Consider the following 14,114-nt stretch of genomic DNA (forward strand, 5'->3'; position numbering starts at 1 on the left):
CTTCTAGAAGTCAAGGCCATAAAACCACAATAGTTTCATTAACTTATTCTTCATTAGGTGCTTCAAATCAAGACAGAGCAGAACCATTCAGCCTTTCTAAGCAAACATCCACTTACATATGTGCTGGGGAAACACAGGGGAGCAGCAATGGATTATTAAGATTCTTCGGAAAGCAAACTTAGAAAGGCAGGTTCAGCTCTTTTCACCTTTGTCTCCTGGAGTTTGAATAAACATGTCTTTATTCTGGTTTCTTATCTCAGTATTTCCCTTTCCAATAAATTAAATACAGAATTATTATCCATATCTGTGTAAGAAACAATGAGTTTTAAATAAACTAGGTCTGGAAATGAGAAGATGACACCAGGTCTTTATTTTCCTATCAACTATCCTGCCTACTTCGGCTCCTTTAGCTTACCCATCTGTTTACGGGTCCTACCATATGTGCTGCAAAGACTGTACACATTCTAGATGCTACTTGATCAAAACAGTAAGACAACATATTCTTCAGCTGCAGAACTGCAGGTGCTAAGAGCAGCCACAGCAATCTTCTCAGACGACATGGGAAACTTGCTCCTCTGGTCCCCACCTCATCCCTACCCCCTGCAGTCCTGGTGAAACGCAGGCAGGCAGCTGTGCCAGCAGCCAGGCTGCCCGCAAGACCCTGGAGCAGGAGGCTTCTCTTGGAGGTGACCTCTTCCCAGTTTCACCTATCCCCCTGACATGTGCAGTGCCACAGAGTGGACTAAGGGGTGTTAAGAGCTCCTCAGAAGTCACTAGACAGAAGGTGAGCATTAACTAAAGCGTTAGCTATTTTCCCTTCTGCCAATTAAAACTGAACCCGTGTGCATTCCCATGCATAGGAAAATCAAGGTGAAGGATGCGAGCCCTGCCCTGTTGACTCAAACTCACTCATCAGAGCAAAAGACACATGAATATGGAGGCAAGAGTCTCATCATCCACAAATGCTTTGAACACATACACACCAATAAAACAATCAAATACAAGATGTACATTAACAAGCCTTGTTACATTTTTTCATTAAATGGATTTGCATCGTATGACTAATTATAAAAATTGCACAATGCGTACCATGACGAATAAAAACATATTAGATCATTCTTAGCCAACACTTTACTTATATATAACAGAATGATATTGGATCAGGCCCTGTAGTTGAACATATCATGTAACTTCAGCCAATGCTCAGTTCGATAAGGAAAGGGAGCAAGGAAGGGGGACTTCACAGGGCAGTAGGAAATAGGAATTCAGTAGAAGGCAGAAGTCATCAAGGCTAATTACGCTTCTAACTAACAGTCTGGGCAGTATTGCCACAGCTTCTGTCTGTAAAAAGAGCTTATTTTTTAAATACCTTGTTTGTATACATGTCAAGAGAACCAAGCGCTTGTAAAGCACTCAAAATTAATAGCAATTATGCATGTACTAAGCTTTTCAGTAGAAATGTGAACATACTTCAAAGAAAAAACACTAAGCTTTTTCACAGAAATGTGAACATACTTGAAAGAAAAGGCAATATGCCAAGATCAAATTAAAATTTTCTCCATTCTTGTATTACTGACAGCATCCAGTGGATGGAATCCTGTGAACTACTTCGTGCTGTGTTAATTACCAGTGCTCTCCTGACATCTTACTTCCAAACATGTTTCTTAAAAGGTGACCAAGAAGTCTGGACTTTTTGATTCCATTAACTTTAAGGGAGAACACATTAGAGTATCAGACACAAGAAATATTTGGAGATATCGGTACTTTATTTCTCCCCTCCATAATTTAGTCTCACAGTAACTATCAGTCTGGAGCATAAATCATGCCACCACTTACATCTCTAAAGAATCTCAAAGTCAACGGGAGTCAGGGTTACTATCTCCATCCATTTGAATAGTGAGGCAGCCTAACCCCCGTATGTCATTGTAACAGACAACTTTGGGTCATTTTCCTGAAACTGTGACAGATCTCCTAGGATACATATTTTCAAGATTTTTTTCTCCAAAGCCTCAAAGGGTATAAATAGACCTTCTACTTATTTTAACGAAAGCAAAGATTGATTTTAATGAAAGCAAATATGGCATAACTCCAGAATCAATACTCAGGAACAGCTGCAGAATTAAATCTGAACCAGTTTAAAAAACACATCATCTTCTCAGTCTTTTTCACGTCAAACACATATAATATACATGTAGCCTGTTCTGCCACAGTTCCTAGCAGGCCACTGCATTTGTTTAACAGAAGTCACATACAAGGGATCTCCTTCCTGGAGGAAAGGTGGGTGTGCAAAGAGAGTTACTACAACAAAATTAGCAGCACGCTGTGGCTTGTACTGTGGGTCTAGACTTACGCACATTTTTTCAAGTGGGAAAAGAAAGTATGTGGTTGCAAGATTATACTGTATTTACATAATTGAGGTAATTATTGCACTGATATTTAATTACCTTTAATACCACAAATACTTTACAGCTGAAAATTAATAAAATTGTTTATTTGTGATAGTAATAAACCAGCCATCATACAAATAAAAAAGGTAGCCATCTCAGATTACTGTAAATTTACAATTTTTACAGTTTGAAATAGCATGTACAAAAGAAGATCCGTTTTCAAAATGAAGCCCAAGTAAAATGACAATGCATACTACTTTAGCTAGATTAGTAGAAGCTCTCTTTCTGTAAGGGAAGTAGCACTTACACCAACTGCTCCAGCATAATTTAACAGGCCTGATTTTTCATGAACTTGAGAGGTTTCTTGTGGCAGTGTTTTGGTTTGGTGGGTTTTTTTTTTTGTTTGTTTGTTTGCTTTTATTTTTTGTGAGGGTAGTTTTGTGTTTGTTGAGGTTTGTTTCCCTCCCCCCCTGCCCCACACCCCTTTTTTACACCATAGCAGTGCTGGGAGTAGGTGGGTGGGGAAAGAGCTTGACTCACATTACACGATATGCATATAAAAAGGCTTGTTCAAACTTTTCCACAGTGTGTAGTCCTTGCACAAACATTACTTGACCAATAAAAGATACCAAGAGACAGTACTTCTAACAGCTTTCTAAACCTAAAGGGTGGCTTCTATAAGGATTTTAACCCTCTCATCTAAACTTCTAAATTTAATTTAGTTGTATCATTTTCATTCTACAAGATACTGATAAATCAGTCTATGCATTCAGAACTACAGCACTGACTCAGGATATTATTAATGTAGTAACAATTTAATAACTGTAAGATCTGGTACAGAATTTCGAAGTTTGAATAGGTTTTAATCAGAGAGGGGTGGCAATAGAAGAATCATAGATCCTCAATTTATATATTAAAAGATATGAAATCTACACATTAGGGCTAACGTTTAAATAATTATGGATGGAAATTACAGTACTTTAACAACATATGCACTTTCAACACTTTAAGTGTTTGTAAGCCTATACTATCGTGGCAATAAAACATTTTGCTTCAAATCACTGTTACCTCCATGATGCCTTGGTCTCTGATAATTGAGGTTTAAGGTACAAGTCAGAGTGAAGAGCAAATGCCAAAGCACAAGCCCCCCCCGCCACACACACACACACACACACACACTGGCAGCTCCTCGCACCCACACCAACACAGGACCACTGGCAGCTCCCCAGAGAGAGAATGGGAACCGCCTGTGCCAAGCAGAGATAAAACCAGTGTGTGAAAATACTGTATAAACCCTCTTCCAGCAAAATACTTTATCACCAGTGGGAAGGAGCCGTGGGGAACTGGATAGCAATTTAAGCTCCCACCTACTGCATGCCTTCTGTACCTTTGTGTTTTCTCCTGTAATGTATCTATTTGTTAAAAAAACAAAACAAAAAAAAAAAAACCAAAACAACACAATAAGCTAAAACTTGATTTATTCTTAGATGGAGGAAATACCAGGACAAACAAGCAACAGATGAAAAGTCTCACCATCTGTTACAGAGAGAACACCACAGTGTTTGGCTTTAACAAGCTACCAGGCACTGACATCACTTAAAGTGCAGACCTACTTTGCTGCAAAAAGAACACCATAGTATTAAACTCAGAAGAGAAGACTAACCAGAAAAATATGCAAAATCATCACACTAAAGCTTTTTTTTGCAACAAACTAAGCACACTTCTCTCTGGTCTCCCAGTGTGCTTAAGCAAATTGTCACCTGTGCACAGATCTGGCCACGACGGCGTGCGTGGGGAAGTCTCACAGGCAGAGGCACGCCTCCGTTTATGGGTGGGCAGCCATAAAGTGAGGTGCCTTAGAAGCTCTTCTGCTTGGTACTCCCCACAAGAGGGCTCTTCTCATCTCAGGAGTCACTGGAAAGCTTCTTAGCACTGCAAGATGCTCAAGTAGATATGATTAAAAAATTCTAACTGGTATAAGTTGGTGTACCTCCTTAGCACTCTACCTATTTTGCCAAAAAAAACCCCAAACCCTCACCCTGGTAATTAAGCTATTCACCTGAAGAAAGCTACTTAAGTGCAGCAGACCATCTGCCCAGCAATGAAAGGATCCCCTTGTAACATCTCTCTGCCAAGTCCTCCTGGTACTGTTAAAGCTTTCCTTCAGGATCAGCTCTGAAAGACTGTATATCTAGCCACGGGAAGGAAAAAAACCCACAACCAAACACACACACACACACAGCTATTTAGCTGTTTGGCTTTGTTTTTTTTTTAACAGGAGCAATAAGTCAACCAGTAGGTAATTTCACCAAACCAGGATTGGAGGTTGACCTTTCTGAGGAGCCGGATCCAGACACAGGCGTTCTGCTTGTGGAGCAGACGGCAGCCAAAGTCATCTGCACAGCCCTCCCTGGGCACACACATCTGCTCACTCACCGCTCTACCAAGCAGGAGCAGCTCCCCGACACGCTGTGAGGGTGCTCCTGTTTGTGGACACCTGGCAAGCAGGAGACCTGGAAGAACCTCAGCAGACAACAAACAGCTTCACAGAAGTTTAACTCTGACATTTCACACACGAGGAAGTTTTGAATGAACTTTGACAGCACAAAGCAATTTAAAAGCAAAATACTCAACAACTCAGGCAAGCAGACCCACCTCCTGTCTACAAGGAGTAAAGTTCAACAACACAGTAATGTGAAACGAAATGAAACTACAAAGCAAATTCAGAATAAATCTAGGCACATAAGTCGTTTTAAAACCATACACCCGTAAAATACATATCACCTGGCAGCTCATCTCCTGTTTTGGTAAACGATCAAAAAAAGACTGATAATACAGTTTTTAAAAAAATAATCACCACAAAAACATAAGGTAGAGAACTTTAAAAGACTTTGTTAAATGTGGCTTTAAAGATACACTGACATCCAGTTGTTCCCGTGGAAAGTGAATAAGGCTCCAAACTCTGAAACACACGGGATAACAGACGCATATCCTTTCTGAAGTTGAACTTTAGAGCGATGGCTGCAAGTGATTTGTTAAAAACGATTTCTGAGCAAAAGCACTATACTTCTAACTTTAATAAGGAAAGACAGCATTTGGATAGGTCTGCCCACAGTTGTTGCTTGTGACTGCATGCCCACGTTATATAAAATTATGTATTAAAAATATGCTGTAGAAACACAATTAACCAACAGCCATATGGCCTATTCATATGTTGTTTTGATGAAAAATCTCGCTCTGTGATTCAGAGATAAACTTGGACGTATGTTAGAGAAGTGAAGGACTAGCAAAGGGTGAGTGGAATTGTACTCTGGAAGGAGGAAAAAAAAAAAAAAAAAAAAAAAAAGGGAAAAAGGAGAGGACTGAAAGCTGGAGTCAGACTTCACAGCCCAGCAAGCAGCCCTCCCAGTGAACATGCCAGAAAGGCAACCCCTCCGCTGCCTGCAAAAGCAAACAGCATCTGCGCCTACAACAGCGATGCAGCAGTCGATCCGCTTGCGTAAGCCAAAATCTCCTCCCTGCACCCTCCTCGCCCTTAGGACAAAATAAAAGCGTTTTATAATGCTCTTGCAGCGGACATCCCTCCTCAGAGGAGATTTAAAGACGCCTCCCTGCTTCCTAGAGGAACTATGGGCTTGTAGAAGCCGGTCGCTCGCACGTTCTAAAGGCTCAGCCAAAGCCCCCGGGCTCCGGCAGCCCGGCCGCGGGCCCCGGGCCTGGCTCGGAGGGGCGCAGCTACCGGGTACCTTAACCCCACCGAGACATCCCCGCTCCTCGCCGGGGCTCACCTCGTCCCCGTTAGCTGGACGGTGCAGGTATTCGCCCTAACTGCGGGAGCGTCCCGTTCAAGCTCCGCTGCCCCGCACCCCCTGGGCTCCCGCGCCGCAGCACGGCGACCTCCCGCCGGGCTCCCTCCCCGCCGGCCGGGCCGGGCCTCCCCCGCGCGGCTGGGCACCGCGCCTCAGCCCGGTGGCGGCGAAGGCGCCCGCGGCACAGCGAGCCCTGGCAGCGAAGGGTTTCAGAACAACAAACGGTGCCCCGGTCGCGGCGGCGCGCACCCGCCGACGCCCCTCCGCGGTGCCGGGAAAGGGTCTCGCAGTTTCGGCGGGGCACGGGCTGGACGCGCCGCCCCCGCCGCCCCGGCACGGCTCTACCCTGCCCTACCCGCCGCCCGGGCCGGGCCTGCGCGGGGCTGCCCCTCCGGCTGAATCCGGGCCGGGTCTGCTGGCGGCGGGTGACCCCCGGGGGCAGCGAGGAAACACCCCCACAGCCCCGCACCTGTTGCGGAGGAGGCGGCCGCCGGGCCCCGCCGCCGTCCCTCGCCTCACGGCCGGCTGCGCAGGGCCGCCCGCAGCCGCCGACCCGACCCGCGCCGCTCCTCCCGCCCCACACCGCCGGCAGCGCCTCACCTGCGGGGCGCCGGCAGCCGCCGCTCCTGCCCGCGGCCTCCGCCATGTCTCCTCCTCGCCGAGCGCGGCTGCTCCGCTCCGCTCCGCCCCGCGGATCCGCGGCCCCGGGCAGGTGAGAGCGCCACGTCCCCCCTGCCCCGCCGGCGGGATCTGCCCGGCAGCAGGTGAGGGCGGGCCCGGCGCCCGCGGGCGGGTAACGGCCGCTGCTGGCGAGGACGAGCCCCCGCCGCACTCAGCGGCGGCAGCGAGGCGGCGGGCGGGGGCGGGCACAGCCGGCTCCTGCGGCAGCCCCGGTCTGGTCGATACACCGGCGCTTCCCCAGGTGTGGGGTTTTCTCCTCAGAAGAGCTCCCGCCGCCTTGGCACAGGTCGTCAGGTACCGGCGCGGAGAGAAACCACAGGCTTGGGCATGATGACGGATCCCCCGCCGCCGGTGTCTCGGCAGCAGGTGGGAGGAGTGGTGGCCTGCGCACAAGCCCCAGCGGTGGGGAAAGAACTGTACTGCTGTGGTCCCGGTACGAACCCTAAACTGCCCACAACACCTGGCTCCCCAAAAATGGCTCTGTGGAGGGTTGTCAGTGTACTAGTCCCTTCTGTAAAGGCCACCACGGTCTTGTTACCTTGCCCGTGAGGGCACCTAAACTTGTGCTAAGCTGCTTTCTGGGGTCGTGTTTCTCTTGCAAGTATTCTAGGTTTGGATTAAAACATCGTTTCATTTTGCATCTACTTGCAGGTAGTAGCAATCATCAGAACCACGGCTGAAGAAGGATGAACAAATCGGGGAACATGATCATGGTAGGCAGCTGTGGCACACAGGCAGGCAAGTGGATGGAGAGGTGCAGCTCCCTCAGTCTGGCGTGCTGGACAAAGCAGAGGTCCACCACTGTGCAGAACATACTCTCTTTCACAAAGAGCTAAATTCAGGGGGTGAGGTCTTCCAGGGGAAAGGAGGATGAATGTCTTCTTGCACCAGAAGCCATTTGTGCTTTAAAACAGAAGGAGCTGGGGCTCGGGTGAAAAATGTGCCCTACGGTTTGTGGGAAGGAGAGTGTTTGTGATCCAAGAATAAGCTGGGCTCTATGCTGAAAGGTGCAAGAGACTCCAAAATCAGTATTGCCTTGGTCAAGTTTTCACTTCTGTGTTCTGCCTGACTCTCTTAATGGAGGTGTCTCTCAGTCAACCTGAGCCCTGGATTGTAACAGCACTAGTGAAGGACCAAAAGCCTATCTTATAGCTCAGAGGGAGCGGTATGCCCTATGGTCAAAAGGTTGCCCTTGGTAAAATCCTACACTAAAATGTAACACATCCTTACAACATAATCTAAAATCCCTTACTTGTGGTCCATGTAGGTATCCACCGGGATATTGAGGAAGCCAGGATGATGAGTCCCAGACTAACTGGTCTGATGCACTCTGTCCCAAAATGTTTCATGTTCTGTCTGAGGATATACAAAGTGTCTGGCACGATCAATGAAGTAGCCTGAAGTGGGGATATTACAGAAGCTTTTGTGTACAAACCTAGTACATAGATGGGTAAGCTGTGCTGTTCAGGGAACCGCATTGAGACCACTTCATGATCTCTCAAATAGCAAAAGTGTGCGTGGTCCAGTCTCGACATACTCTCTTACAATGCAGAACACAGAACCGATTGCTGAGCAGCTCTGCAGAAGCCATCTTGGGTCTGGTGAGGTCAGCAGTGAACTACAGGAATTAATTCCCAGCTGGTGCCAGGCTAGTACTCGTGGAGACATTAAATGAATTCCTCGATCACACTCCCTTCTCTTACACGCAGCTGGTATTGCTGAGCATCCTGACTCATGGAGAACAGGCTGCATGCTTTCATAGTATCAACACACAAATAAAGCAATGCCATTACATTCTGGTCTGTTAATGCTGCATGAAATCAGAGGTTTTCAAACCACAGGCATAGACAGATACAGGATCATGCTTCACACAAAATCAAATTAGGGGAGTGCATTGTCCTAGGGTCACTTTTCCATGGGTAGAATTTTTTAGTTGCTTTGGGTTTGGCAAGTGAAATTCCACCACTGGTCTTTCCAGTGCTTAAAGCTACCTATACTGTTTTTTGCTCTAATAGAAGTAGAAACTGTTAAACAGTAGCTATGTTTCTCCTGAAATGTAATTACGTTTTTGAAACGAGTTGAATCTATCTGTACCCAAATATCACTGGAACCATCTTCATGAAAAGAAAAAAAAAAAGGGACTAAAATTACTTAATCTACTGTTCTTTGTTTGGCCTATTTTTTATATACATAATTGTTGGGTTTTAGTCAGCAAAAATTACTACATACATGTTAGGACAACATGTTTATGTTTAGAAAAAATACTTAATTTTCTTTGAAAATAGTTGCTAGACCTGAAAAATTCAGGCCATAAGCTATTCACTGACTACTGAGGCTAACGAAGAAAGAAGCAGCTTCTTGTCCAGGCAAGTCTTACTCAAAATAGAGCTTTTTGCAGCTGCCCTGTAAGAATCTGATGATACCCAGTGCTAGGACGCTGGAGTGACAATGAGAGTGTAAAGACAGGGACATTCCACCATCTTTTTTCAGTATGAACAAAAGCAGAAGAAAACAACAGGCTCTAGTGACTATTCAGTGCATAGAGGCAGGACACTCATTTCCCAAATCAAGTAAAGCACCCAGAGAAGAATTTTGTTTGGCCCTGAGTTGTCAGTATGGGAATTAGACCAAATAGGAAAACCCAGAAAATACTCAACAATCAATTCAGAATAACTTCACATGTCAGAAAGGTTCCTTTGATACTCAGTATGATTTTTTTTATTACAATGTTTTCCAGTTCTACACCTTTATTATTTTAAAAGTCCAAAAATATAGGAAAAAGTTAAGTCTTAGGTTCTTTTTATTTTCAACTGTGTATGTCAGAAATAGCTTTAGAACAAGCTAACATTACTGTGGTTCAGGTGTATGCAACTGGTACAGTTCAGTAGTACATGAACAACTCTAAAACAAATGCACCATGGAACTTAAATTACCAAAAAATAAACAATATTAAACTATGTAGGACAGTAGGTAAAAACAACTACCTTTAGGTCTTCAACACTAAAAGAAAAATATCTAATTATGATTGAAATTATGAAGTTCTACTACAGATTATTATTGAGATATATTACAATGAATAAGAAACTTGAAGTTGTTGTCACATTTTGGTTTTGTTCCAGTGATGTACAGTCACATGAAATCTAACATCAGTTTTTCATGAAATTAACATCTGGTTACTTTAACTACAATATTTCATGAGTTTATAATTTTTTTGGTGTTGGTTTTTTTAATTTTTGAAAAACTTGCATGTAAAAACGTTTAATGTAAAATAATGTTGCAGGTTGTTTACAGACTCCTTATGGATTATAGGAATAAAAGCAGTCAGGAAGCTGCAGTGTTTTTAACATTGGTAAACAAATACTGGATTAAAGTGCAACAGTCCTTCTGACAGCACACCTGCTCTGTGCTGAAAGGAAATCTTTTCCTCTCTGCAGAGAAGTGAAGAAAAATTTCAGTGTCAGGCGTGTTTCTCTCGAAAGTCAGTGATGGCCTTCCAAAGCGTGCATAGCATTCCTCCTCTGTAAAGAAAAATTGTAAAGATGCTCATGTACAAACATACTCTCTAACCTGAAAGCATTCCAATTTAGGTGCCTTTTGATTTCCTTGCTCTGGTTTTGACCAATGAAATTTAGTGAGAAGGCTGATCAAAGGTGAAATTCAACATGCAATATTCAAATAGAGAACAGAGTCCTTCTCTGATTACAGTACAGGGCAATTTTCTCACTTTTCAGATGCCTGCTTTCTGGAGTTCAGACTTCTGGTCTAAAGGACCTGCATAACTTACAGTGGACTTCCAACATTATAGAAATGTTGGTTATGTTGATTATGAAAAAATCTTAACACCTGCCATATTTTTGAATTTATTTTTTAATTTAGTTATTTATTTTTAAACTGACCAGGCACACACAGAGTGTTTGATAACTTCTATTGTTTTTACTTAAACTTGGTTCTGCAGTGACCCACATACATGGCATGATTAAGTAAAATCTAGTGTTGTAGTCCATGAGTAGTAGTTCTGAAGTCTGATGATGATGGTAACTACAAAAAGTTTTGCTATCTCTGCCTTTTTAAATAAAAGCAAGGCTCTGATAGGATATCCAGTGTCTCCAGGTGTGAAGTAAAAGCTTTGTTGTAAAATTTTCCCTTTGCTTTCCTTTAATATAAAAGCTTATTTTAAAATTTAAACAGTATTGGCTGTTTATTAGGAATGCATCGGTATATAAAGACATACTGGAAAGCATTACTTATTTTAAATTAATACTGCACAATCCAATAAATAGAGGTTTAATATCAGTTATTTTGTCTTGTAAAATAACACAACTCCTGCTCAGCACATTCATTTAACTGTGAAGCATTACCTCAGTCGCAAACATTTCAGATCATCTCTTGTAACATAGCAGAGAACATCCATTAATGTATAGTCTTCAGCCAAGAACTACAAGAAGAAGTTTAAATGAACATTTTGTTAGAAATATAATCTTTCTAAGCTTTATATACTATCTGCCCTTAAAGATAGAAGTTTAGAAGCAGCCTAAAATTGGGCCAAAATATGGTACGTGTAATGGATTAATCCACATTGTTTATAGAAATACATTGAAACTACTTAATTTTTATGCTGTACACTCTACATTGGTATACTGGGTGCAATTTGAAAGGTGTAATGCTTTTACAGCTACTTCAAACTTTTGTCAAGTGGCATTTCTATTGTTACCACTAATATCTGAGAGTCAGACTTCAATGGACACAAATTACAACATAATTAGTATCACATTTCACCCATGAGGAAATTAAAACCAGTTAAGACCTACCTTTTCAAAAGTGGCATCTAAATTTGATGTACTTGAATTTCAAGGAACTCTGATCTGGAGGAGTGATAACTACATGCAAGTTTTCCTAAATCAGCTGAAATTCTGAGATGGCAACACCTCTAAAATTATATAATTTGCTGCAGAGAAGACCGATCTGCTCCAGGAGATTTCACTTCAACACAGTTAGCTAAGGGTAAACATGCACCCTGTATCCAGGGTACAATCAGCAGGAACTGCTGCAATGTGTAAAGACACTGAGAAATGACAAACCAAAGCACTACTGTCTATTTACCAGGACATTTTATTCCCTTATTCCTAACCAGATACAGGAATTAACAACACTGTATTTTTATAAGGGCTTTTGTATTTGTGGATTTTTCCTATCCTCTGAAAACAAATTTATCTCTCAAAATGCGCTAAAGTAATTAAAGAGGTTTGGTATCTTCTTGCATCGAGTCACAAAACAGTAGTGCAACTGTGTCAGAGAATGAACAGAATCATTGCTACCTTGTTTATCGTGGCCTCGTCAGCTCCTTGAACACTCAGCCAGTTTATGAGATCAGGGTCTTCAGTCCCTGTGCCAGTGGAATGACGATGACAGACAGACAACCCAGGAATATCTAGAACAAGCATTTTTGGGAAAAGGTTTTGCGTTGCCAGAGCAACCTCTTGTCATTTTTGACTGCTGAAGCACTTTCTTCAGTGAGCTTTGCCTTCAATCTTAGAATACCAGTATCCCCATAAAGATAAATGTCAACTCCCAGAGCACACACTGAATTACAGTTTATAGACAGTTACACACCAATCACTCTACTTGGTTAGGGGTACAGTTAAAGTAGCATGAACATCAATACAGGTACATTTTCTGTTCTCTTCAGAAAATGACTTCACTAATGCAAAGCACATCAATTTCACTGTTACGGTTTCTACATTAATATTGTTGCATTAGTTCAACTAAAGTGTTAAGGGTAACTCAAAACTGGTGTGTAGGCAGTGCCTTACACTGAGGATCAGCTGCTTTCAGAAAGCAACACTTCTTTGAAGCACATTACATGGAAACATCAAACTGCATTAGCACTTCCACCTTCTTCAGAACAGATACTTATCAAACTCAGCTTCCCTCAGTAAGCTTTAAGCTTTATTTACATCTCACCAATTAGATCCTCTGGAACTTCAGTGTAATAATAGGAAGAGTCTGTAAGTCAAAAAACACATACCTAAACGTACTAGATTGTCTTTAGAAATAACATTTATTCTGTAGGATAGGAGCCTTGTACTCTTCCATAATCACAATCAAACATACTTAAATTATATACCATTCCTTGTGCCATGACTAACATATTCAGTAGGTTTTTTCCAGAACATGTGTTCAAAGCAAACCCTACCAGAAGCAGCATAATAAAGCATCTTTGCTGAGACTGGCTCAATAAAAAGAACATAAGTTTAGCTGCCACTGTCTTAATCTGTAGTATGACACTTTTCCTTGAAAATTCTTCTCACTTACCTATTGGCTGTGACCTAAGCCGTAGGTTTCTGATCTCCTGATCTTTTTCTTCTATAGCTTGATGTAAGAGGACCTGAAATTCTCTCTCCTTTTGAACCAGCTCCTCCAATAACCTGTGAAGTAACAGGAAGGAAGCACACATTTAAGTAGTTTCAATTTTTCAGGAAAGCAGAGATCTTACTATACTTGAACTGGAAACCTTCTTGACAGAGACAAGGAAAGACTTTCTTCAGCTTTCATAGGAACATCCTCTCACTATAGATTTATTATGACCTATATCAAGACATAAACATTCACTGGTTCCTAAAGCTATAGCTCTCAAAAAAAAAAAAAAAAAAAAGCCCTAAACCACACCAGCCTCCATATACACATCCACCCACTAAACAGGTGGTATGGTACAAAATCTCAGTGACGTTTCTACAGCCAGCATTCTGTTTTAAACAAACTGTGTAACTAAGAACAAATATTAAAGTGTTTCATAAACCAAGGGCTAAACTTTTGGACATAATTCTTTATAAGGAAAAATGCCAGTTCGTATCTCTCCAGCAGACACTTTCAAAGGTATAGCAAGGGTGGAGCTGTGATGAAAATGTGGTGAAAACTTATGACTACATTACTGGAATGGGGAAAATACGTTCTCATCTACACAAGGGCTGTCCCTTCCTCACATACCAGGCACTTCTTGCCTACCCTTCTTATGCTGTATGAAGAGTGAGAAAAGAGGAGGCAAAATACCTTGTGTCCCCTCCTAAGCAATTACTTTTGAAAATGTCAAGCAGAAACAAATTGGAACCCATGTTTTACTTCCTTCATAACAAACCCAGAGAGAAACCCAGAAACTCAGTGGTCAGCACCTTTCAAACTGATCAAAGGAAAATAATCAGAATACAATGGAAAGTTAATATGTGATGCTGCTGCAATTTGT

At 42.6% G+C, this 14,114-nt stretch overlaps 2 protein-coding genes across 7 annotated transcripts in view; both read right to left on the reverse strand.

The window, feature by feature from the left end:
- MAP7 (microtubule associated protein 7) overlaps positions 1-7,167 on the reverse strand; it is a 121,332-nt gene extending 114,165 nt beyond the window's left edge. For 2 of the 6 annotated variants that reach the window (XM_074896399.1, XM_074896395.1), the window contains exon 1: positions 6,797-7,166. In XM_074896399.1, coding sequence (XP_074752500.1) covers positions 6,797-6,842 — 46 coding nt within the window. In that variant the 5' untranslated portion in view covers positions 6,843-7,166. Of the gene's footprint in view, positions 1-6,796 lie in introns of all 6 variants that reach the window. The other 4 variants (XM_074896398.1, XM_074896394.1, XM_074896397.1 and 1 more) reach the window with 3 other exon arrangements.
- A 2,405-nt stretch (positions 7,168-9,572) lies between these two features.
- MAP3K5 (mitogen-activated protein kinase kinase kinase 5) overlaps positions 9,573-14,114 on the reverse strand; it is a 105,896-nt gene continuing 101,354 nt past the window's right edge. The window contains exons 27-30 of the mRNA XM_074896404.1: positions 13,190-13,302; positions 12,193-12,305; positions 11,236-11,312; positions 9,573-10,395 (exon numbers count right to left, since the gene is read on the reverse strand). Coding sequence (XP_074752505.1) covers positions 10,335-10,395; positions 11,236-11,312; positions 12,193-12,305; positions 13,190-13,302 — 364 coding nt within the window. The 3' untranslated portion in view covers positions 9,573-10,334. The remainder of the gene's footprint in view (positions 10,396-11,235; positions 11,313-12,192; positions 12,306-13,189; positions 13,303-14,114) is intronic.

Source organism: Athene noctua, chromosome 1 (genome assembly GCF_965140245.1).
Source record: "Athene noctua chromosome 1, bAthNoc1.hap1.1, whole genome shotgun sequence".
In the NCBI taxonomy this organism is placed as follows: Eukaryota; Metazoa; Chordata; class Aves; order Strigiformes; family Strigidae; genus Athene; species Athene noctua.